At 41.9% G+C, this 25,926-nt stretch overlaps 1 protein-coding gene across 1 annotated transcript in view; it reads left to right on the forward strand.

Moving 5' to 3' along the window:
- Positions 1-14,531: 14,531 nt before the first annotated feature.
- BAIAP2L2 (BAR/IMD domain containing adaptor protein 2 like 2) overlaps positions 14,532-25,926 on the forward strand; it is a 181,466-nt gene continuing 170,071 nt past the window's right edge. The window contains exons 1-2 of the mRNA XM_073592602.1: positions 14,532-14,611; positions 14,981-15,056. Coding sequence (XP_073448703.1) covers positions 14,561-14,611; positions 14,981-15,056 — 127 coding nt within the window. The 5' untranslated portion in view covers positions 14,532-14,560. The remainder of the gene's footprint in view (positions 14,612-14,980; positions 15,057-25,926) is intronic.

Here is a 25,926-nt window from a genome sequence, read left to right on the forward strand (position 1 = left end):
CCTTCTGCTGGAAACCCCACACCATCTGCTCCGGCTAACTGTTGGGGAGGGAGGTTGACTGCCCCGCCTCCCTGGAACTCTGTAGTTGTTGCCGGTGCTGGGCAGAGGTTGGTAGCACTCTGCCCTGTTGCCAGCACTTCTGCTGGGGACTCCGCATCCTCTGCTCCAGCTAACCGTTGGGGCAGGAGGCTGGCTTCCTCCACTCCCAAACTGTGTAGCTGCCATTGGGGAGGTGAGCCGGCTGCTTCCTTTTCCATTCCCTAATCTGGATGTTGGGACGATATGTCTGTGGTACTGTCTCCCAGGTGCACGGATCTTTGCTGGGGAGGAAAGACCACTTCTTCCACCCTGGCCAACTGTTGGGGAGGGACGACGAACACCTCCTCTCCCTTCTCCCCTGTATCCTGATCTGCTGCTGGGAAGTGACCACCTCCTTCTCACCCTGAGCCTCCGGAACCGCCGTAGGTGTAGGGCAGAGATCTTGGACCCTCTGTCCGGTTGCCAGCGCTTCAGCTGGGGAAGTTCCTTGTAACTTCACAGATACTTCTGTTAGTGATGGGCAGAGCACAGTGAGGTTGGGCCCTAATAACAGCTCTTCTTCTGCTGGAGGCTCACCAGGTTGTTCTTCCTCAGCAGAAAAGTCTATCAAATCCCCTGTCTCTGCAACTGGTGTCTGGGGATAAAGGTTCACCATCTCCTCTCCATGGAACCCAGAAGATGCTATCAGTGCTGGGCAGAGGTTAGCAGAGCTCTGCCCTGTTGTCAGGACTTCAGGTTTGGGGACGGCAATCTTCAGATTTTCCACTGCCGATTCTCTGGCATGCTGCTGGACAGGCACATTCCTCCATCCAAGATCATCCCATGCAGAAACAGGATCATCAAGGTCAGTCAGCACTTGCTGCATCCGCCATAAGACCTCCACCTCCCTAGCTGTGGGGGCAGGTTGGCAAAGCACACTGTTACTCTGCCACATTGTCAACTCTTCAGCCAGGATTTCAGAGTTGTCAACTGGTATTTCCTGATAGTCCCAGGCAAAGGGAGCCCCACCCTGCTGCTGAGCGGAGCCTAGCAGCTGTCTGTAGGCCATCTCAAGCTCCCATTCCTGAACGGCCAGAAACTCCAAATCTTCCTGTGCCCAGTGCACTTCCGAGACATTCAATCTTCGCTCTCTGTGCTCCATTATTTCCTCCAAACGCCACTCCCGATCACTCCCAAAGTCAGGGTCCCTGGACAGCCTCCAGTACAACAATCCCAGGCCATCGTAGTCAAAGCCTTCCGTGGGGCTGTCATTCGCTGTCCACAGGCACACTTGGGCTACATACCACTGGAGGGCTCTGTAGCTCTCGTCCAACCGCATTTCTGCCCGGATCAGCCTGCTTAACTCAGCTGTCCACTCCTGGTTCAGCTGTACCCCCAATAACAGCATTCACACTTCATACTGCGACCAGTAACTTACATGGATGGAGGGGAGAACTTTTCCCTGGTTTCGCTGCTCACAGGCTAGCGCTTCCTTCCAGAGTTCGCAGCGGATAGATACAAACCATCCTAGCAGGACCTGCTCTGATACTGGTCCTCTGTGCTGTATCTGCATCTCTCGCAACCTCCTTCTGAATTCCTCTTCCATAGTGGCTGGTATCTGTACCTCTCCTCTCCTGCTATCTGGACCTTGGATCCAGGTGATGGTTTGGATGTGTTCACGGCAAGGAAGCACGATCCCACCATTCCCTCCACGGCTCTCAAGTAAGTCTTTCAGCGTGGCTCTCCTGCAGGCTGGTTTGGAGTGTCCCAGTAACTGGAGAGCAAATCCCACGGCTTCCAACCAATGTAACGAGCCCCTTGCTCGCTTGGTTCCACTCTCCCGACACTCCTCTGCAGCTATAGAATCAGATTGCAGATCTCAACATCTGATAGTTCGGTCATCCGATGCTCCGGGACTAGAACTACAGCTATGTGCCGTTCTAATCCAGTTGTGTAGCTGAGAACAAACACCAGGCAGACTGTAAGTAAGTTCAACCAGGAATCTCCTTTATTGACAGGAATACAGGCTCTTTTATACAGTAAAAGAGGAGGTGTATACCTCCTGCTCAAAGTACTCTAACAATACACCTGTAACCTAATTAACCTAATTAACATGAGCTAGTTTACTAACATGACCTTTTGCCAAGACTTGTGGTCACCGAGCTTCACACAGTACATTATACATTATCATAAGTACAACCACAGGACATTTTCACAATAGCAGGAGCTAATTACAATTAACAATACAAACAGTGTTCTCCCCCCTCCTCAGCCTAGTCATCAACACTTATAGTAGGAGTAGACTGTTCTTGTCCTAGCCAGTCCTGGAGGCTAATGTGATCAGCTCACTCAATTAACATGTTGAGTTCAGAATCAAACAAACCAATAATAGTCTTTACATATATATCCTGGGAGATATTGGGGATAAATATTACTGTCCCCTTTTAAGCAATCCAAGACATACCCTCCAAGTCACCATTTGCCATATGGCATACACAGGGTCCCCAGAGTCTGTGTGTCCTGGGGGACCAGGACCCGAATCCACAGTAATACCACCTCAAGGGTCCCCAGGCATACAGCTCACAAAGAGCACCGTTCCCCCAAATGCCAGGGCCCACGATCGATCGGCAAGAGGCTAGCATTCAGTCCCCTCCAAAAGTCTCTCTCCCGGCTAGGTCTGTCACAGGTACCTTCTTAGTTTTTTGGTGTTAATGCATTATGGAGCCTTCTGGTTTTACAGACTGTCCTTGGTGTTTAAGGCATGATAAGAGTCGCCTGGGCTTACAGAATGTCCTTGGTTCTAATGCATGATGAAGTCCCTCGTGTTTAAGGCATGATAAGTCCTTTTATATGTCAGGTTAGTTACCATAACAACCGACTAGCAGACATCTCTGTAGCTTTCAGTTTACATAGTTACATTGTAGGTGAGGTTGAAAAAAGACACAAGTTCATCAAGTCCAACCTATGTGTGTGATTATATGTCAGTATTACTTTGTATATCCCTATATGTTGCGGTCGTTTAGGTGCTTATCTAATAGTTTTTTGAAACTATCGATGCTCCCCGATGAGACCACCGCCTGTGAAAGGGAACTCCACATCCTTGCCGCTCTTACAGTAAAGAACCCTCTACGTAGTTTAAGGTTAAACCTCTTTTCTTCTAATTTCAATAGGTGGCCATGTGTCTTGTTAGACTCCCTTCTGCGAAAAAGTTTTATCCCTATTGTGGGGTCACCAGTACAGTATTTATGAATTGAAATCATATCCCCTCTTAAGCGTTTCTTCTCCAGAGAGAATAAGTTCAGTGCTCGCAACCTTTCCTCATAACCAATATCCTCCAGACACTTTACTAGCTTAGTTGCCCTTCTTTGTACTCGCTCCATTTCCAGTACATCCTTCCTGAGGACTGGTGCCCAGAACTGGACAGCATACTCTAGGTGCGGCCTAGAGTCTTGTAGAGCAGGATAATTAAAGTTTTATCTCTGGAGTCAATCCCCTTTTTAATGCATGCCAATATTCTGTTTGCTTTGTTAGCAGCAGCTTGGCATTGTATGCCATTGATGAGCCTATCATCTACTAGGACCTCCAGGTCCTTTTCCATCCTAGATTCCCCCAGAGGTTCTCCTCCCAGTGTATAGATTGCATTTATATTTTTGCCACCCAAATGCATTATTTTAAATTTTTTCTACATTAAACCTCATTTGCCATGTAGTTGCCCACCCCATTCATTTGTTCAGATCTTTTTGCAAGGTTTCCACATCCTGCAGAGAAGTTATTGCCCTGCTTAGCTTAGTATTGTCCGCAAATACAGAGATTGAACTGTTTACCCCATCCTCCAGGTTGTTTATGAACAAAATAAATAGGATTGGTCCCAGCACAGAACCCTGGGGGACCCCACTTTCCACCTCTGACCATTCCAAGTACTCCTCATTTATCACAACCCTCTGAACTCGCCCTTGTAGCCAGTTTTCAATCCATGTACTCACCCTATGGTCCATGCCAATGGACCTTATTTTGTACAGTAAACGTTTATGGGGAACTGTGTCAAATGCTTCTGCAAAATCCAGATACACCACATCTACGGGCCTTCCTTTAGATGGCAACTCACCTCCTCATAGAAGGTTAATAGATTGGTTTGGAAAGAACGATTCTTCATGAATCCATGCTGATTACTGCTAATGATATCATTCTCGTTACTAAAATCTTGTATATAGTCCCTTATCTCCTCCAAGAGCTTGCATACTATTGATGTTAGGCTAACTGGTCTGTAATTCCCAAGGATGTATTTTGGGCAATTTTTAAATATTGGTGCTACATTGGATTTTCTCCAATCACCTGGTACTATTCCAGTCAGTAGACTGTCAGTAAAAATTAGGAACAATGGTCTGGCAATTACTTGACTGAGTTCCCGAAGTACCCTCGGATGCAAGCCATCTGGTCCCGGTGATTTATTAATGTTAAGTTTTCCAAGTCTAATTTTAATTCTGTCCTCTGTTAACCATGAAGGTACTTCCTGTGATGTGTCATAAGGATAAACACTACAGTTTTGGTTACTGAAGCCCCCCCGATTCCCTCGTGAAGACTGAGGAGAAGGATAAATTCAATACCTTCGCCATCTCCCTATCCTTTGTAACCAGATGTCCTTCCTCATTCCTTATGGGGCCAATATGGTCTGTCCAACCTTTTTTTCCCTATATGGATGTATTGTTGATTATTAAAATGCAAAACTGATATTATTCTTTTCTGTTTTAGTGGTAATGTATTAAAAACGAGGTCCTACAAAAGCTCCAGAAGAAGCTACGTTTGTGGTGAAACATGTAGAGGCAATCACACTTTTGTACTTTGACCATTGGGTTGTTTTGGCCCGAATTTTATAAATACCGGTAGTTTTATATTATCTATGTATTAAAAAATTCTATATTTTTTGTAAATTTGATTTTGATTGATTTTCTTGCACCTTAAAACTGATTTTTTGCTCTCTGGGTATATGCTTTTTTCTCCCTTTTTTACTGTTTACATACTTTAAGAATTTGTTTTTGCTTTTTTTTTTTTGCTCCTTTTGATTTTTTTGCTCTCCTCCGCTATGTGTCTTTCGTGTTCTATCTTAGCCGCCCTAATTGCACCCTTACATTTATTGTTGCATTCTTTATAAAGTCTGAATGCTGGTGATGATCCCTCAACCTTGTATTTTTTGAAGGCCTTCTCCTTTGCTTTTATATGCATTTTTACTTTCACATTAGAGTTAAGCCATCCAGGACTTTTGTTCGCTCTTTTAAATTTATTACCCAATGGGATGCATTGGCTAATGCCCTTATTTAATATGCTCTTACAGCAAACCCATCTCTCCTCCGTGTTCTTTGTTCCTAAGATTTTGTCCTATTTCATGCCTTCTAACAAGGTTCGTAGTTTAGGGAAGTTGGCTCTTTTGAATTCAGTGTGTTTGTATTCCCCTTATGTTTCCTATTTGTGTGATTTATTCTGAAGCCAGTTTGAGACTGTAGCTATAGCGATAATAGACTGTTCAAACTGTCAACTCAATACAACAGTGGTATCTACAGTGCCTTGCAAAAGTATTCAACCCCCTTGACATTTTTCGTGTTTTGTTGCCTCACAACCTGGAATTAACATGGATTGTTTGAGGATTTGCATCATTTAATTTACAGAACTTGCCCACAACATTGAAGATTTTTTTTTTTTATTGTGAAGCAAACAACAAATACGACAAAATATCAGAAAAAGTCAATGTGCAAGTCAATGTGCATAACTATTCACCCCCCTAAAGTCAATACTTTGTAGAGCCACCTTTTGCGGATATCACAGCTCCAAGTCACTTTGGATAAGTCTCTATGAGTTTGCCACATCTTACCAATGGGATTTTTTGCCCATTCTCCCTTGCAAAACTGCTCCAGCTCCTTCAAGTTGGATGGTTTGTGCTTGTGAACAGCAATCTTTAAGTCTGACCACAGATTTTCTATTGGATTGAAGTCTGGGCTTTGACTAGGCCATTCCAACACATTTACATGTTTCCCCTTAAACCACTCAAGTGTTGCTTTAGCAGTGTGTTTGGGGTCATTGTCCTGCTGGAGGGTGAACCTCTGTCCTAGCCTCTAATCACACACAGAGTGGTACAGGTTTTGATCAAGAATATCCCTGTATTTAGCACCATCCATCTTTCCCTCAACTCTGACCAGTTTCCCGGTCCCGACTGCTGAAAAACCTCCCCACAGCATGATGCTGCCACCACAATGTTTCACTGTGGGGATGGTGTTCTTTGAGTGATGTGTTGGGTTTGCGCCAGACATAGCATTTTCTTTGATGGCCAAAAAGTTCAATTTTAGTCTCATCAGACCAGAGCACCTTCCTCCATACATTTTGGGAGTCTCCCACATGCCTTTTCGCAAACTCAAAACGTGCCATTTAGTTTTTTGCTGAAAGTAATGGCTTTCTTCTGGCCACTCAGCCATAAAGCCCAACTCTATAGAGAGTACGGCTTATTGTCATCCTATGTACAGATACTCCAGTCTCTGATGTGGAACTCTGCAGCTCTTCCAGGGTAACCTTAGGTCTCTGTGATGCCTCTCTGATTAATGCCCTCCTTGCCCAGTCTGTGAGTTTTGGTGTGCGGCTGTCTCTTGGCAGGTTTGCTGTTGTACCATGTTCTTTCCATTTGGTTATGATAGATTTGATGTTGCTCCTAAGGATCATCAAAGATTTGCATATTTTTTTATAACCTAACCCTGACTTGTACTTCACAACAACATTGTCCCTTACTTATTTGGAGAGTTCCTTGGTCTTCATGACAGTGTTTGGTTAGTTGTACCTCTTGCTTAGGTTTTGCAGCCTCTGGGGCCTTTCAGAAAGGTGTGCATATGTAATGACAGCTCATGTGACACTCAGATTGCACACAGGTGGACATTATTTCACTAATTATGTGACTTCTGTAGGTAATTGGGCGGCACAGTGGTGTAGTGGGTAGCACTCTTGCCTAGCAGTAAAAAGGGTCGCTGGTTCGAATCCCAACCACGACACTACCTGCCTGGAGTTTGCATGTTCTCCCTGTGCCTGCGTGGGTTTCCTCCGGGTACTCCGATTTCCTCCCACATATCCAAAGACATGCTGGTAGGTTAATTGGCTTCTGTCTAGATTGGCCCCAGTATATGAATGTGAGTTAGGGACCTTAGATTGTTAGCTCCTTGAGGGTAGGGGACTGATGTGAATGTACAATGTATATGTAAAGCGCTGCATAAATTGACGGCGCTATATAAGTATCTTAATAATTGGTTGCACCAGAGCTTTTTATGGGCTTCATAACAAAGGGGGTGAATACATACACACATGCCACTTATCATTTTTTTATTTCTGAAAAATAGTTTTATGTATATATTTTTCTAATTTCACTTCACCAACTTAGACTATTGTGTTCTGATCCATCACAGATTAAAAAACCATTAAATTAAGGCTGTAATGTAACAAAATCGGTAAAAAGCCAAGGGGGGTGAATACTTTTGCAAGGCACTGTACGTTCCCATTGTATCCAACAGCATTTGCTTGAGAAGTATCCACTTAAGCCAAACCTAACAGCAATGTGATTTCTGTTTCCATGACCAACTACTGAACAGACTGTCCCATGTAATGTTATGTCTGATTAATATAAAAAAAATGATATTGTTTAACAAACGAAACACAAGAGCAACAATCCATACATGGGGGGAATGTTAGGGTGCTCACCAACTGCTACAAGGACAACGTGAGTAGACCACCTGTGTGCAAAGTAATGTCACGGATCAATGCGTTATATCTTCAGGTCAGTGATCCCACCCTTTTCATGCCAGTTGAAGCCTAAATAAAGGAAAAATAGATATAAAATACATATAGAGAGCTGTTTTACCTAACAAAGAATTGGTATTTCCATCTACCCAACCCTGAGATTTACACAGCTCTGCCACATGACACTGCCTTTCCTAAAAGGGCAGGAGACTTGATTTTTCGCTCCTGCAGTTCAGTAACACCTACGGGTGTAATCCCTGCCCCCCCATCTGTGACTGGGCAGTAACAGGGGGAGCAGTACACTGATAAGCTCATCTCTCTGTCACTCTACTCTAGCCTTCTATTCATATGTTCCTTGAGTTGTAACAAAACTGTTCGCTCCTTGTGCTACTTCACTCTTTCAGTCTGAACACTGCCGTACAGGAACTGCTAGAGGCTGATAAGCCACAGTCATGTAGCTGCACTGCTTGAATTTAACAAAATACATTTAGAATTGTTAAAAAGTGGCATTAAACCAAAACAAAATGTTATATAGTACAGCTTATCAATCTTTAGATGTGGTGGCTGCACCAGTTGTTTTTTTATTTTTTATTTTTTATTTTTAGACTTTTTTTCCCTCTCTGTCTTCACCTTGTGATCTGGCCAGTAACACACTTCCACTCTGGATGAATAAACACAGAGGGCACATTTGGACCAACAGCATAGTCAGTTTGGGGAAGGGGAGTGTTAGAACTACTAGCAGGTTTATGTACAGTAACAAAATTAATCCAAGCCCCAGCTAAAGCTGTATAAGCAGTTATAGAAACATTTTATATTTTTTTCCTTTTGGGATAATGATTTTACACAAATGGTTTGTCTCATCCCTGTAACTGATACATCTGCAAGAGAGCTTGTCCTTTTGAAAAAACAACCAACTTACTGTCTGGATGACCAGGTGAAAATAGAAGAAAGAGAGCCTAAAAAATAACTAATGCAGCCATCACATCTAAGAATTGGTATGCTGCAATATATTAAATGTTTGCTTTGGGGTTTAATACTGCTTTTACATATAAGAACTGCATTAAAGTATAACTAAAGGTTTTTTTTTGTTTTAGATACAATGGAATTAGATTACAACACCCGTCAGTTTTTTTTGCTACCTGTGCCCCCGTTAGAGAGATCCACCCTCTCAATTGTTCCTGTTTAACGTTATCAATTAAAGTAAAAGAAAATCCCAAAGTTTTGGTTCTCCCAAAAAAGTAATAGAGGGGAAATATTCCAATGGGGACACTAGCTCTGGTGACCTGGGGTCCCCAAGAAATTCTTTATTTGCAGGGATTTCCTCTCACTTCCTGTTTGGTTATGAGACAGGAAGTAAAAGTAAATCTCCCCAATGAGACAAAGATGGCAAGAATAAACCTTGCAGGGGTGATAACCCTCCCTTACGCTATCCACAATGATATAAAAAGTTTTGCCTATAGTTCTACTTTAATCTCTTTAAAGCTGCCTAAAATTTAGCTTTAATAGAACCTTTGCCACCAATCTGCTCCCAGTCTACTGATCGGACAATGAGGTGACATCCTTAAAACTCATTAATCAGCAAGCTTCCAATGTTAGACTGACAGCATTGTGTTATGCACTAGAAGATATAAAAAAGGAAAAGAAAGGCGCCTCTAAGTGCAGTATGTAAAATTTAATAGAGTGCACAAAGGGTTAAAAGCACTTACAAGATTGTTGAGTGTTAAAAGACATGATAAAATTAGGAGTCCTCATCTGTGGCATGTGTCCATCCTCAGCACGGTGGTAGAGAGCAGTGTAGAGCCATCCAGCAGCTGTAAAGCGTTCTCATGCATGTTGGAAAGAGGAGGCAGCAGGGAAGCCTGTATTCACTGCGGGACACACAAGGCTGATGGTGTCAGTGTAGAGAAAGGGGTGGTAACGCGTTTCGGAGCATGTGCGGCTCCTTCGTCAGACCTACGCCCACACTCCTCAAGCTGGCTTATAAATGGTGAGGGGGAGGAGCAAGGGGAGGAGTGTGGGCAGATACTAAATACACAATGATAAGGGAAGTGACAGATGTATTATGAGGACGGCCAAGACGACCATGCACTCGCAAAGTGGATTATTAACGTCAGTGCTATATACAATGAAGTCCTGAAGGAATTTGACACAGGGGTACAGGGCACAGATGGCAGTGGTTAAATTAACAATAATAAATAAATAAATATACATACATAAGGTTGAGATTGAATTAATATACAGGTGTGTTACATGGTCGGCCGGGTGTCTATATGAATGTGTTATAAAGGCGGCCGGGCGTTTGTACACATGCAAATAGGGTCGTAAGTCTAATGTTGAGTTGACAATAAATAAATCTACAGCCGTGTTACAAGGGCGGCCAGGCGTATATACACATGTGTTACCGGGGCAGCCAGGCATCTATGTGCACGTGTTACAAAGGCAGCCGGGTGTTTGTACACATGCAAATAAGGTCGTAAGTCTAATGTTGAATTAACAATGAATAAATAATAAATAAATATGTAGCCGTGTTACAAGGGCAGCTGGCGAGCTATACACCTGTGTTACAGGGGCGGCCAGGCATCTGTACACGTGCAAATAAAGTAATGAATCTGTTGTAAGGGGATAAAAAAAAAAAAAGGAATAAGCGATTACTAATTATGTCTGTAACAATGATAAAACAGTGATGAATATTACTTTACTATGAATAAGTGTATAGGTGTGTGTTACAAGGGCGGCCGGGCGTCTATACACTAAAGACAGATAGAGGAAAATAGTGGATGCTTATACAAGTTGTACGAATTGTGCAGATTATGCCTGTAGCAATAATCTCACGGTGAGAGGTATTACTCAACTGTGTACTAGAATATAGAAGTGTTACAGGGGCGGCTGGGCGTCTATAAACTACAGAAGGATAATAGGAGGTGGTGGATACTTATACAAATAGTGCAGATTATGCCTGTAGCAATACTCTGACGATAATAGATAATAATAGATAATAATAGACTGTAAATAAGTATGCGAGTGTGTTACAGGGGCGGCCGGGCATTTACACACCCGCAAATAAGGTCACAAATCTACTATAAGGAATTAACTTATAGGAATAGGTAATAAGATGTAATGGATGCTCTACAAATAGTATTTGATTGTGACAGATGGCAGATATGTACATGTATAACAGGCAAACACCATGACGTATGGATATGATAATAAGGAGGGATGAATGATAAATGAACCATAATATTACAGTCTGTATGTTAAATGTGGTATCATCTAGAGTAAGGTGCTAATTTCCAATTCTTCATTGATACCTCCAGGCGAAAGTACGTCAAGAGCGTATATCCAATAAGTCTCCCGTTGGCAGAGACGTTTAAATCTCTCTGCCGCAGGGAGAGTGGCTGGTATGGATTCGATGATCCATACTTTTAGGCCTACGGTAGATTTAGGGTGATGTTGGGTGAAATGTCGTGGGATGCTATGATGGTCTTTACCGGCCTCGATGAATCGGCGGTGCTCTCCAAAACGCTGGCGTAGGGGGCGTATAGTTCGACCTACATAGTGGAGGCCGCAGGGGCAGGTCAGGCAGTATACTACATGGTCTGTAGAACAGGTGTAGAATTCTGAAATTTTGTATGTTTTATTTTTAATCGTGAATGTTTTTTGACCATGTTGTACAAAACTGCATGTAAGGCAAAGGGGTCTGCGGCATTGATACATCCCAATCATAAAAAAGAGTTAGAGTGAAGATGACGTATTTGTTTTCTTTTTGAGTTTGCTTGGGGCAATCTTTCCCTTAATGTTAGGTGCTTTCCTATATGAAAATTTAGGTTTATTTGGTATACTGTCTTTTGAGATGGAGATCCTGCAGTAGTATTGGCCAATGTTTATGAACTATGCGTTCCATATTTTTGTATTTGTTATGAAATTGAGTCGTGAACCGAATGTCCTTTGATGAATTCATTTTATGGGTATGAGTATCAGGATTGACGTATGTGGTGTAGGCTTGCTCGATGAGTGAAGAAGGGTAGCCTTTTTCAATAAATTTTTGTTTGAGATTTATGCTTTGTGTCTGATAGTCTGACTGCATGGTGCAATTATGTCTGAGACGGCAGAGTTGACTTTTTGGAATGTTTTTTAACCAACGAGGGTGATGGCAACTATTGTAGTGCAGATAGGAATTCCCAGCAGTGGGTTTGCAATAATTTTTTGCATGGATGCGACCAGTATCATGAAATAGATCAAGGTCTAAGAATGCTAGATGTGTTTTATCGTGAACAGATGTAAAGGATAGGCCCATGTTGTTATTATTACAATGGGAAACAAAAGATTCAATATCATCGGTATTACCGTCCCAGATAATAATGATGTCATCAATATAACGACCGTAAAATATAATTTTGGCCATGAAAGGGTTATTCGCCCATATGTATCGCGTTTCCCAAAGACCCATAGTTAAGTTGGCATATGAAGGTGCAAAATTGGTGCCCATGGCAGTGCCATGGGTTTGAAGGTAGTAATGGTCTTCAAATATGAAATAATTGTGAGTCAGGCAGAAGAATGTGGCATCTAGAATGAATTTAGCTTGGTTTGGATGAATAGATGGGTCTTCTGACATAAAGTGTTGTATGGCCTGCATGCCGACATTATGGGGGATGGATGTGTATAATGATTGGACATCCAGTGAGAGCCAGATGTAGTTGGGCTCCCATTGGTATGGACCTAATAATTCAAGCAGGTGTATTCCATCTTTGATATGGGATTGTAAATTGGAAACAAAAGGTTGTAGAAAAAGGTCTACATACTGGGAAAAACCACTAGTAATACTGTTCATAGAGGCAACTATGGGTCTGCCAGGGGGGTTGGTAGTGCTTTTATGTACTTTTGGTAAATGATAGAAATACGGAGTTTGATGATATTTTTTAACCAAGAATGAAGCTTCGTTTTTGGTAATTACATTATCTTTGGTGGCTTGGTTAACTAAAATTGTAGCATCAATAGTGAAACTAGGTAGGGGGTCCTCTTGCAATTTTGTATAGGTTTGCGAGTCTCCGAGTAGTCTAATGACCTCTTTGATGTAGTCTACCCAGTTTTGCAACACAATGCTACCGCCCTTATCTGCTGATTTAATGATAACATTCTCATTGGTTTTCAATAAATTGAGGGCTAATCTTTCTGGGTATTTTAAATTGTGATTTTTATAGGGGTTATGTTGCTGTTGGCACATCATCAATAATTCAGAGTATACCATGCGGTAAAATGTTTCAAGGCATGGGCCTTTAGATTGTGTGGGATAAAAATTAGACAGGGGATGAAAATTGGTGTGTTTAACTGCAGGAGAACAATTTAGATGTTGGGTATATAAAAGGGCATCTGATTCAGGATTATCAGGGTTAATGCACTAGAGCATGATTGGCTCACAGTAGGACTGGAAAGAGTTGGGGAACCACCTGGAGACCTACCCCATAAAAAGAAACGGCAAGAAAATTCTACAGAAAAAGCTTTTCAAGTGTATCAGACATGGTGCCCACAGAATCACTGAGAGGCTGATACAACTGAATGGATATATACAGTACACAATGGGGGGTTGCTGCAACACTTATGTTTTCTTATATTGTGCCTACTTCATGAAGCTTTTGGTTCTGACAGCGACTTGCGCACTAAATTTAGGTAGTTCTAAAATGTGCTGGTGTTACATTGTGGCACATTAAATGCTCCACTTCTACATTGTGGTGCACCAAATTCTAAATAAAATACTGGCAGTTTGTATCTTACTTAAGTAGAACCAATTAAGACCAATTCTCTTTTGGCATACATTGGCGCAGACAGACTTTGTGAAAGTGTCTCGATTGCATTCTAAAAGTGTGGCGGCATTCACCAAATTCAAGTACAAGTTCTAGACATTTACATGAATTTGGTGCATTCTGCACCACATTTAAAACGCATGAGAGACACTTTTGCAAAATCGGTCTGCCCCAGTCTTTATGAATTCCAGAGAATGTGTTCTTCCATCTACATACACCCTGGAATTCATAAAGACTGGTGCAGATAGGTTTGCAAAATTGTCTCTCATGCTTTCTAAAAGTGGTGCAGAATGCACCGTAGTCATGTACCTGTCTAGAGCTTGTACTTGATTTTGGCGCAGCCTGCACCACTTTTAGAAAACATGTGAGACACTTTCGCAAGATCTATCTGTGCTACTTTTTCTCTCTGTTCACCAAAAGAGAGTTGGTCATAATTCGCTCAATTTTCGTTAAATACAACATGTTGGTAATTTATTTTGAATCAGACGCATTCATTGCAACACAATGTAAAAGTGGAGCATTTTAGAACTAACTGAATTTGGTGCACAAGTTGCTGTCAGAACCAAGAGTGTCACAAATGCTTTGTGAATTTGGCACAATACATTAAAAAGAGGCATTAACGCTAGAAAAGAGCTGCAGCAGCATTATTGAATTCCCCTATAGAATACAGTGGTCACTGGCTAAATTACAGATTCTGTTTGCCATACATGGTACAGGGACAAAAACTGCTTTCTTGTGTTATCCTATAGTAGGAGGAACAGACTGCATCTCTCCTGTCAGTTATTCCCAGATAATCAAATGGTGCACTCTTTAGCAGAGCACTTACTAAGCTCTTGGGTGTTCTGTTACTTGAATGATCAGGTATCATTGTACCTGGTGAATTATTAAACCATCCCTCTCTTCCCTGCAGCCTGTGATCAACGTCCAAACTCCATTGGCAGAAATACCCCGTCTTCCTTGCTGGCTCTAGGAGTGCAGCCATGGCTCGGGAAATGGAATCAATTTATACATCAACCATTGGATCTTATAAGGTGAGCCCACCGTGCCAATACATCCACATTAGATCATGTAAACATTTAACCTGTAATATAGATGAAATTTATCTGTTAGAATGTAATATGGAATTAGAAAAAGGGATGATCTTGAGTATAAAATAAAGAATACCAAACAATATTTTTGTGATTTATTGTGATATTATTTATGTTCAATTTTTTATGTACAGTTACAAAATGTAAAGTAGTCAGCTGTTTTACCGGTGAGGTGTGGCAGACAAAGCTTGTGTGTCTGTGTATATGCAGTTGCCTGAACGTCAATCTATATTATATGATCACAAGGTAGATATTAGGTACATCACACACCAATACTGGTCAGTACACTGTGTTTTTTTTTTTTCCTTGCAGAAAATTTTAGGCCAGTTTAACCCATCCTTGGAGAACCTGGTATATCTTGGCAATAATTATCTCAGAGCATTAGGTGGTGAGTTTACCCTTTTGTGTAATTAATTAAAAAAATTAAAGTACCTGAAATGTACTTGCCCTTACCTATGTGAAGTATGCGACTGTATATGTGTATACTTTCCTTGTTTGCAGATCCTTCAGTAATAAGTTTGCTGTCTTTTGGTTATTCTATTGCAAATTGTATTTCATCATAAGTATTTGAAATGCTTGTGTGCCATTTGTGTGATAATCAGTGGCTGTTTTAATTGATAATGGATGCTGGGAGAGACTGTGATATCCATTCCATACATCTTGTTATGTCTTATGAATCAGGATCCATTCCATACATCTTGTTATGTCTTATGAACCAGGATCCATTCCATACATCTTCTTATGTCTTATGAACCAGTCTTTTTCAACCAGGGTGCTTTGAGGTTTCTTCAGGGGTGCCTTGGCAAAGTCTCAAAAAATTGATCAAAAATTGTATAGAAGCCAGTGGGTAGATCAAGTCTACCTTTTAGCTACACAAAGCCACGGGTTTTCATTATGCACCATTATGACTTTCTAGACACTGGCATCCTAAAGCTGGATACACACTATACAATAGTTTTCTTTTAGATTTCCAAAAACCATATAATATGAGGCCAAACGTAAACACTTTCAATTTGTATGCAATCAGGCAGGCCCTTGCACTACATAGTTGAAGGCAAATCTAAAGAAAATCTAACAACAAAAGTTGTATAGTGTGTATCGAGCTTAACAAACAATGACATCATCAGTTCATAAGGAGGTTGTCTGTTTCCCCCACAGCATCCTTCTTTGACCCTTCTGTGACCCTCTACCTCAGCACTGGGGTGACATTAATGACTGATAGACAGAAATTGAGGGAGAAGAGAAACATTGGAATACCAGTCAGTACCAGTGTGCAAAAGTATATTTGCTGTGGAAGAATAAATCACCTCTAATGTTGGGTGTCTTACGTGTATTGATGTTGCTGCATTATGTAAAACTATTAGAATAGTTTTTTACATTTTAGAATGGGGTGCCTTGAGACTCTCCATAAATTTAAAGGGTGCCTTGACTGAAAAAAGGTTGAGAAACACTGTTATGAACAATCGTTTTATGCAAATGAAAATTCATAACTCATAATACAGTAACTAAAAAGGCTTTACAGTGCCTTGCAAAAGTATTCACCCCCCCCTTGGCATTTTTCGTGTTTTGTTGCCTCACAACGTGGAATTAACATGGATTGTTTGAGGATTTGCATCATTTAATTTACAGAACATGCTCACAACTTTGAAGATGTTTTTTTTTTTATTGTGAAGTAAACAACAAATAGGACAAAATAACAGAAAAAGTCAATGTGCATAACTATTCATCCCCCTAAAGTCAATACTTTGTAGAGCCACCTTTTGCGGCTATCACAGTTCCAAGTCGATTTGGATAAGTCTCTATGAGCTTGCCACATCTTACCACTGGGATTTTTGCCAATTCCTCCTTGCAAAACTGCTCCAGCTCCTTCAAGTTGGATGGTTTGCACTTGTGAACAGCAATCTTTAAGTCTGACCACAGATTTTCTATTGTATTGAGGTCTGGGCTTTAACTAAGCCATTCCAACACATTTACATGTTTCCCCTTAAACCACCCAAGTGTTGCTTTAGCAGTGTGTTTGGGGTCATTGTCCTGCTGTAAGGTGAACCTCCGTCCTATCCTCAAATCACACACAGAGTGGTACAGGTTTTTCTCAAGAATATCCCTGGATTTAGCACCATCCATTTTTCCCTCAACTCTGACCAGTTTCGCAGCCCTGACTGCTGAAAAACATCCCCACAGCATGATGCTGCCACCACCATGTTTCACTGTGGGTGATGTGATGTGTTGGGTTTGCGTCAAACATAGCGTTTTCTTTGATGGCCAAAAAGTTAAATTTTAGTCTCATCAGACCATACATTTTGGGAGTCTCCCACGTGCCTTTTCGCAAACTCAGATCGTGCCACTTTGTTATTTGCTGAAAGTAATGGCTTTCTTCTGACCATTCTGCCATAAAGCCCAGCTCTATTTTATTGTTGTCCTATGTACAGATACTCCAGTCTCTGCTGTGGAACTCTGCATCTCCTCCAGGGTTACCTTAGGTCTCTGTGCTGCTTCTCTGATTAATGCCCTCCTTGCCCGGTCCACGAGTTTTGGTCTGTTGGCAGGTTTGCTGTTGTGCCATGTTCTTTCCATTTGGTTATAATAGATTTAATGGTGCTCTTAGGGATCATCAAAGGTTTGGATATTATTGTATAACCTAACCCTGACTTGTACTTCTCAACAACATTGTTCCTTACTTGTTTGGAGAGTTCCTTGGTCTTCATGGCAGTGTTTGGTTAGTGGTGCCTCTTGCTTAGGTGTTGCAGCCTCTGAGGCCTTTCAAAAAGGTGTGTATATGTAATGACAGATCATGTGACACTTAGATTGCACACAGGTGTTTCACTAATTATGTGACTTCTGAAGGTAATTGGTTGCACCAGACCTTTTTTTGGGCTTCATAACAAAGGGGGAGAATACATATACACATGCCAATTATCAGTTTTTTATTTCTGAAAAATAGTTATATATATATATATATATATATATATATATATATATATATATATATTTATAATTTTACTTCACCAACTTAGACTATTGTGTTCTGATCCATCACATATAATTCAGATTATAAAAACATTGAACTAAAGGCTGTAATGTAACAAAATAGGTAAAAAGCCAAGGGGGGTGAATACTTTTGCAAGGCACTGTATATTCCCAAGTCTTCAGTGATAAAGTATATTCATGTTCTTGGGACTATACAGTAACTACACACCCAAGATTACCTCTTATCAAAGTCATAACCAATAAAAGATTAAATGGTAAACGTCAAACTATGTAGTACAATACACAGATGTTTATTATGTAAGCATATGTAGATATACAGTAAAAGACACCCATTTAGTTACATATTGATTAAAAAGTATTGAATTAGGTTTTTTAAAGAGTACTTCAATCTGCCTAGCCCTTTGTTATCTCCTGCACATTACACCCCATTCACATTTTGCTTAGCGGGAACTCGCATTCCTGTTCCCGATTTTGTGTGGGCGATTTCATGCGATTTCGCATGTCACGCATAGGGCATCCCATTCATTTCAATGTGCTGCCCTATGCGCGTTTGTTGCCCAAAAGAAGCTCCTGCTCTTTTTCTGGGAGAGAAGCTTCACGCAATTTTTAAAGGTGCATTTTGCTGTGATTGCAGCTTGATTCTGTGGTGTGACAATCGCAGCAAAATTGCACTGCATTTGGGGGTGCCATTTAGAATGAATGGCACACAAACACACGTTGCGCAATTTGCAGTGTTTGCCATGCAATTTGGAATTGCGAGCAGAATCACAGCAATTCCCTTGTGATTCCAAATCGCTAAGAGTGGGGCCTTAGATAGAGAGAGGAAGGGCTGCACTTTTAGCTTATAAGCCTGTTGTGCACAGTTCTGTGAATCTAACAAATAAAGCTTGCTGATTAGAGGATGAAACATGCAAATTACTACATCAGGGAGTTTTACTATCCAATCACATACTTGACCAATTTTTATTGCATTGGCTGCCCTGAATAAAAGTAAATAGTCAGGACTTTGTGTAGTGTATAATAGGGGTGTCTGGATCAGAAAACTGACTGAACAGGACTACATATTTTTGTCAGGTAAGACAGTACACAGATATGTTTTGTAAATGTGTACTTAACTGTTTGCATATCCTTCAGCCTGGTACACACAGGGCAAATATCGGCCGTTTCAACAGAAACTGTCTGACATTCGTACCCTGTGTACACCAGCATGTCCAACAGAAGCTGGCCAAAAGGCCGGCTTTTGTTGAACAAGCATGCTGGAAAACCAGCATCCGATCAACATCTGATCAGCGCTGGCAGCCATCGCATAGTTAGTACAGAGGCTCCTCCGAGCTCTTCAGTTTTTTTTCGTTCAGCTCACTGGGTTGAATAAAAAAAAACTGATAGTGTGTACCTAGCATTCTAAGGCATGTAGGGCCTTAGAAATCAGGGGGTCCTGCACAGCGTACCTTACATCTTGCTCTATACCCCTGCATCTCCCATTACTCTAATCTGAACCTGCATTACACCTCACTTGTATCCATGCTCTCCCTACTACTTCGCATTCTTCAGTCCCTGCATCCCCCATTACCCCACACTTTGCATTCCCCACTTCTCCACGTTCTGCACTCTCTGCATCCCCAATTAAACTCCACTCTGCACTCCTGCATTCCCCTGCCACCCAGTGCTCTCTGACATTTTTTTTTTACTATTCCCATCTTTAGCGTTTAGAGTGAAGCTTCATCTTGAAGGGGGACGTGCCCGCTAACCATTAGTTCACTTTCTGTATTGTTTTTGCACCCTCCATTTTGTTTTTTTCTGCATTGTTTTTGCACCCTCTGCAAGGCTAATCCTCTAAATTTTCCATGCAGTGAACTTTGCCTGACAGCTGTGGGAGATTCTGGGTATTGTAGTTAGGGATGAGGAGAGGAAAAAGGGAACACCCAGGGTTTAGAAGTTGGCGACCTGTGAGATGCTTACAGGCAGCCCCTGTTGGGCCCTCTGTTGACCTAATGAGCACAGGCCCCATACAGAAGGCCTGCCTGTACCCCCTTATTAGGAATCCCTGCTTACACTTTAGATCAAAGTAGATAAAGCATCCTGAGATCATCAAAACCTATAATTACTAACAAAGCTACCTGGTCACTGACACTGCTCCAACTCCTCCCACCTAGGGCTTACAATTGTTTTGTAGAGCGTCCATTACAGTAATGGGCCAACAACTTTGAGGTGCATACATGGACCAAAACTTGTATAATCTGAGCGTCATTTTATCATCTGGACCTCTATAAGCAAGCAGTTTACATCACTCACATTTTGGTTATCTGGTGGTCAGTGATGAGAAAGTACGCCTCATCATAACTTGTACAACTTGGTGTAAAAGAAGTGTGAAAAAGGAACTAAACATTTTGTTAACAACAAAATGGTCCCCAAAATTTTAATTTCTCTGCATCAGATAAATCACAATAAGCAATAAAAATATTGATAAAAATTTAGAAAAACTATAGATACAGTGGGAAAAATAATTTGATCCCCTACAGATTTTGTAAGTTTGCCCACTTACAAAAAAAGAAGGGTCTATAATTTTTATTATAGGTGCATTTTAAATGATAGAGACAGAATATCAACCAAAAATCCAGAAAAAACATATAATACAAATGTTATAAATGTTATAAATTTAATTGCAGTTCAGTGAGTAAAATAAGTATTTGATCCCCTACCAACCAACAATAATTCTGGCTCCCACAGAGTGGCTACAGTATGTGCTCATGTGGTACACAGTTTAGTCCTGTCAATTTAACCACTACGTGCCCGTGCTATAGCCGAAAGACAGCTACAGTGCGGCGTTAATTGCCGGGAGGGACCTGGACATCCTCCTGTTTACTTCCTCCCTGCGCGCAGCCGCGGGCGCGTATCGGGGAAAATCCGTGTTGGTCATGTCCCTTGGACACAGCCAATAACAGATCATGCTAAATGGCCAATCACAGCGGCTATTTAGCACTCGATCGGAGTGTCCAATGAGAGCTGATCTCATGTGTAAACACATGAGATCATTTCTCATTGCCGGCTCTCCCTCCTCACACAGAGACCGCGTGTGAGGAGGGAGAGCGACCTGCAGTGTGAGTGTTTGAACACACACAAACACACATGCCCACCTGTCCCCAGTGCCATCTGTCCCCAGTGCCACCTATCAGTGCCAACAGTCCCCAGTGCCACCTATCAGTGCGATCTGTCCCCAGTGCCACCTATCAGTGCCATCTGTCCCCAGTGCCACCTGTTAGTGCCATCTGTCCCCAGTGCCAACTGTCTCCAGTGCCAACTGTCTCCAGTGCCACCTGCCATCTGTTATCAGTGTCACATGTCATCAGTGCCACGTATGATTGCCATCTGTCATCAGTGCCACCTGTCAGTGTCACGTGCCAACTGTTATCAGTGTCACGTGTCATCAGTGTCACGTATCAGTGCCATCTGTCATCAGTGCCACATCAGTGTCACGTGTCATCAGTGCCAGATATTAGTGTCACGTGTCATCAGTGCCACGTATTAGTGCCATCTGTCTTCAGTGCCACCTCAGTGTCACGTGCCATCAGTGCCACGTATCAGTGCCATCTGTCACCAGTGCCACATCAGTGTCACGTGTCATTGTCCTGGTGCTCTAGGGCCTTCAAAAGTGTAATAGGTAGTCAACAAGTTTGATATGTAATTTATAATCCTAAAACACCTGATGGTGCTCCCTGTATGTTGGACCTCTCTATGTGGATAGACTGTGAAAAAGTCCCACACATGTGGTATCATGATACTCAGGAGGAGTAGCAGAATGTATTTTGGGACATCATTTGTGGTATACACATGCCATGTGAGAGAAATAACATATTATAATGACAATTTTGTGGGGGAAAAAAATCTTCATTTTGCAAGGAATTGTGGAAAAAAATGACAACATCAAAATCCTCACCATGCATCTTACTAAATACCTTGGAATGTCTACTTCCAAAAAAGGGGTAATTTAGGGGGTATTTGTACTTTCCTGGCTTGTTAGGGTCGCAAGAAATTAGATAGGCCACCAGTACATCAGGTGTGATCAATTTTTTATGATTTGCACCACAGCTTGTAGACTCTCTAACTTTCACAAAGAACAAATAATATCCACTAATTTGGGTTATTTTTACAAAAGATATGTAGCAGTATAAATTGTGGCCAAAATTTTTGAAGAAAAATTAATAATTTGCAAAATTTTATCACAGAAACTAAGAAAAATGCGTTTTTTTTTTTTCAAAATTTTCGGTCTTTTTTCATTTATAGCGCAAAAAATAAAAAACCCAGAGGTGATCAAATACCACCAAAAGAAAGCTCTATTTGTATGAAAAAAAGGACAAAAAATTCATTTGGGTACAGTATTACATCACTAACTAATTGTCATTCAAAGTGTGAGAGCACTGAAAGCTGAAAATTGGTCTGGGCAGGAGGGGGGTTTAAGTGCTCAGTAGGCAAGTGGTTAAGAAGGTGCTCTTAACGACAACCTGTTATGTGTATAAAAGACACCTGTCCACAGAATCTTTCTTCCATTCAAACCTACCCATCATGGGCAAGACCAAAGAGCTGTCAAAGGACATCAGGGACAAGATTGTTGACCTGCACAAGGCTAGAATGGGCTACAAGACCATTAGCAAGAAGCTTGATGAGAAAGAGACAACTGTTGGAGCGATTATTCGCAAATGGAAGAAATAAAAAATAACCATCAATCGCCCTCGGTCTGGTGCTCCATGCAAGATTTTGCCTGATGGTGTAAGGATGATCATAAGTAAAGTCAGGGATCAGCCCAGAACTACACGGGAGGAGCTTGTGAATGATCTCAAGACAGTTGGTACAACAGTCACCAAACCATTGGTAACACAATACGCCGCAATGGATTGAGATCCTCCAGCACCCGTAAGATCCCCCTCCTCAAGAAGGCACATGTACAGGCCCATCTGAGGTTTGCCAATAAACATCTAAATGATTCAGAGAAGGATTGGTAGAAAGTGCTGTGGTCAGATGAGACCAAAATTGAGCTCTTTGGCATTAACTTGACTCGCCGTGTTTGGAGTAAGAAAAAAGCTGACTATGAGCTTAAGAACACCATGCCTACAGTCGAGCACGAAGGTGGAAACAGGCCAATGGATGGGGCCATGTATTGTAAAATCTTGGACAAGAACCTTCTTCTCTCAACCAGAACACTGAAAATAGGTCGTGGATGGGTCTTCCAACATGTCAATGACCCAAATCATATCGCCAAAGCAACAAAGGGGTGGTTCAAGAAGAAGCACATTAAGGTCATAGAGTGGCCTAGCCAGTCTCCAATCCTTAATCCTATAGAAAATTTATAGAGGTAGCTGAAACTTTGAGTTGCGACAGCCAAGAAACCTTAAAGATTTAGAGAAGACCTGTAAAGAAGAGTGGACCAAAATCCCTCCTGATCTGTGTACAAACCTGGTAACCAACTACAAGAAACGTCTTACCTCTGTGCTTGCCAACAAGGGTTTCTCCACCAAGTACTAAGTCTTGTTTTGCTTGGGGATCAAATACCTATTTTACTCACTGTACTGCAACTCAATTTATAACATTTCTATCATGTGTTTTTTCTGGATTTTTGGTTGATATTCTATATTTATCATTTAAAATACACCTATGATAAAAAATTATAGACCCTTCATTTCTTAGTAAGTGGGCAAACGTACAAAATCTGCAGGGATCAAATAATTATCTTTCCTACTGTAATTGTATCACATGGCTCCATCACATTTCCCTCCATACTAAAGGTGAGCCAGGAACGTACACGGCAGGTGCCGGCAGGGGCCAGCACAGAGGCGGGTGGAGACAAAGAGGTGCAGGCACTAGCAAAGAGTAGATGGGTGACAGTCAGGAGGGGTAGAGGGGGAAGTGCCAGGGAGGCCCATCCAGGACTGGAGCATCCCAATAAGTACGCTCCATTGAGTGACATTGGTGTAACCAGTCAGGGACCAGCACTGCTGGAGATGAGGGACTCTCCTAGCTGCCAGGGGAAGAACTCCTCCAGTGAGAGTGGGGGGGCAGCAAAGGGAAAGGAAAGACAGATTCTGGTGGTAGGGGACTCAATTCTTAGAAGGACAGAGAGGGCAATCTGTAACCAAGACCTGAAGCGCCGAACAGTATGTTGTCTACCGGGCGCTCGGGTTCGGCACATCACGGATCTTGTGGACAGATTACTGGGAGGGGCTGGGGAAGACCTGGCTGTCATGGTGCACGTTGGCACCAATGACAAAGTCAGAGGCAGATGGAGTGTTCTAAAGAACGATTTAAGGGACTTAGGAGCTAAATTGAGGAAAAGGACCTCCAAGGTAGTGTTCTCAGGAATACTACCGGTACATCGAGCCACACCAGAGAGGCAGAGGGAGATTAGGGAAGTAAACACGTGGCTGAAGAGCTGGTGTAGTAAGGAGGGGTTTGGGTTCCTGGAGGACTGGGCCGACTTCTCAGTCGGTAACCGGTACTATAGAAGGGACGGACTGCACCTAAATGAGGAGGGTGCAGATCTGCTGGGAATGAAGATGGCCAAAAAGTTAGAGGGGTTTTTAAACTAGGCGATGGGGGGGAGGGTCCAGAGACAGTGATAGCCAGCGCGGAAGATATTCCAGAGGGTAGTATTGGGGGCATTAGTGGTAGGTTAACCAAAGCACAAAAACACAAGGTGAGTATAGTAGCAAGTCCAAGTTGCAATCTTGAAACACCCAATACGAGGACAATATGCGACCGGTCTAAACTATGTGGCATGTTCACCAATGCCAGGAGCCTGGCGGACAAGATGGGTGAACTAGAGATACTGTTGTACAAGGAGGATTTGGATTTTGTGGGAATTTCAGAGACCTGGTTCAACAGCTCTCATGATTGGCTGGCAAACATTCAAGGGTATACCCTATACCGCAAGGACAGAGAGGGTAAAAAAGGGGGAGGGGTATGCCTATATATCAAGAATAATGTACAAGTGAATGTGAGAGATGACATCACTGAGGGGGCTAGGGAGGAGGTGGAATCTTTATGGGTAGAGCTCCAAAGGGATGAAGCTAAGGGGAAAATAATACTGGGAGTATGCTATAGGCCCCCTAACCTGAGGGAGGAAGTGGAGACGGATCTCCTATCACAAATTGGATTAGCAGCAAGGATGGGAAGTGTTATCATAATGGGGGATTTTAATTATCCAGACATAGACTGGGCGGAGGGAACCGCGCATTCATTTAAGGCTCGCCAGTTCCTTAGTGTCTTGCAGGACAATTTTATGGGTCAGATGGTAGACGCACCAACTAGAAATAAAACATTACTAGATCTACTGATTACCAACAATACAGACCTGATAACAGATGTGGAAATACGGGGCAATTTAGGTAACAGCGATCACAGGTCAATTAGTTTCAGTATAAATCACACAAATAGGAGACATGAAGGGAACACAAAGACACTGAATTTCAAAAGAGCCAACTTCCCTAAACTACAAACCTTGCTAAAAGGCATAAATTGGGATAAAATATTAGGAACAAAGAATACGGAGGAGAGATGGGTTTGCTTTAAGAGCATATTAAATAAGGGCATTAGCCAATGTATCCCATTGGGGAATAAATTTAAAAGAGCGAACAAACATCCTGGATGGCTTAACTCCAATGTAAAAATGCATATAAAAGCAAAGGAGAAGGCCTTTAAAAAATACAAGGTTGAGGGATCATCCACAGCATTCAGAATTTATAAAGAATGCAATAAGAAATGTAAGGGTGCAATTAGGTTGGCTAAGATAGAACATGAAAGACACATAGCGGAGGAGAGCAAAAAAAATCCCAAGAAATTCTTTAAGTATGTAAACAGTAAAAAAGGGAGGACAGACCATATTGGCCCCATAAAGAATGAGGAAGGACATCTGGTTACAAAGGATGGGGAGATGGCAAAGGTATTGAATTTATTCTTCTCCTCAGTCTTCACGAGTGAATCGGGGGGCTTCAGTAACCAAAACTGCAGTGTTTATCCTCATGACACAACACAGGAAGCACCTACATGGTTAACAGAGGACGGAATTAAAATTAGACTTGAGAAACTTAACAATAATAAATCACCGGGACCAGATGGCTTGCATCCGAGGGTACTTAGGGAACTCAGTCAGGTGATTGCCAGACCGTTGTTCCTAATTTTTACAGACAGTCTATTGACTGGAATGGTACCAGCTGATTGGAGAAAAGCCAATGTAGCACCAATATTTAAAAAGGTCCCAAAAAACATCCCTGGGAATTACA

The sequence above is a fragment of the Aquarana catesbeiana genome, linkage group LG07 (assembly GCF_042186555.1).
Source record: "Aquarana catesbeiana isolate 2022-GZ linkage group LG07, ASM4218655v1, whole genome shotgun sequence".
Taxonomy (NCBI): domain Eukaryota; kingdom Metazoa; phylum Chordata; class Amphibia; order Anura; family Ranidae; genus Aquarana; species Aquarana catesbeiana.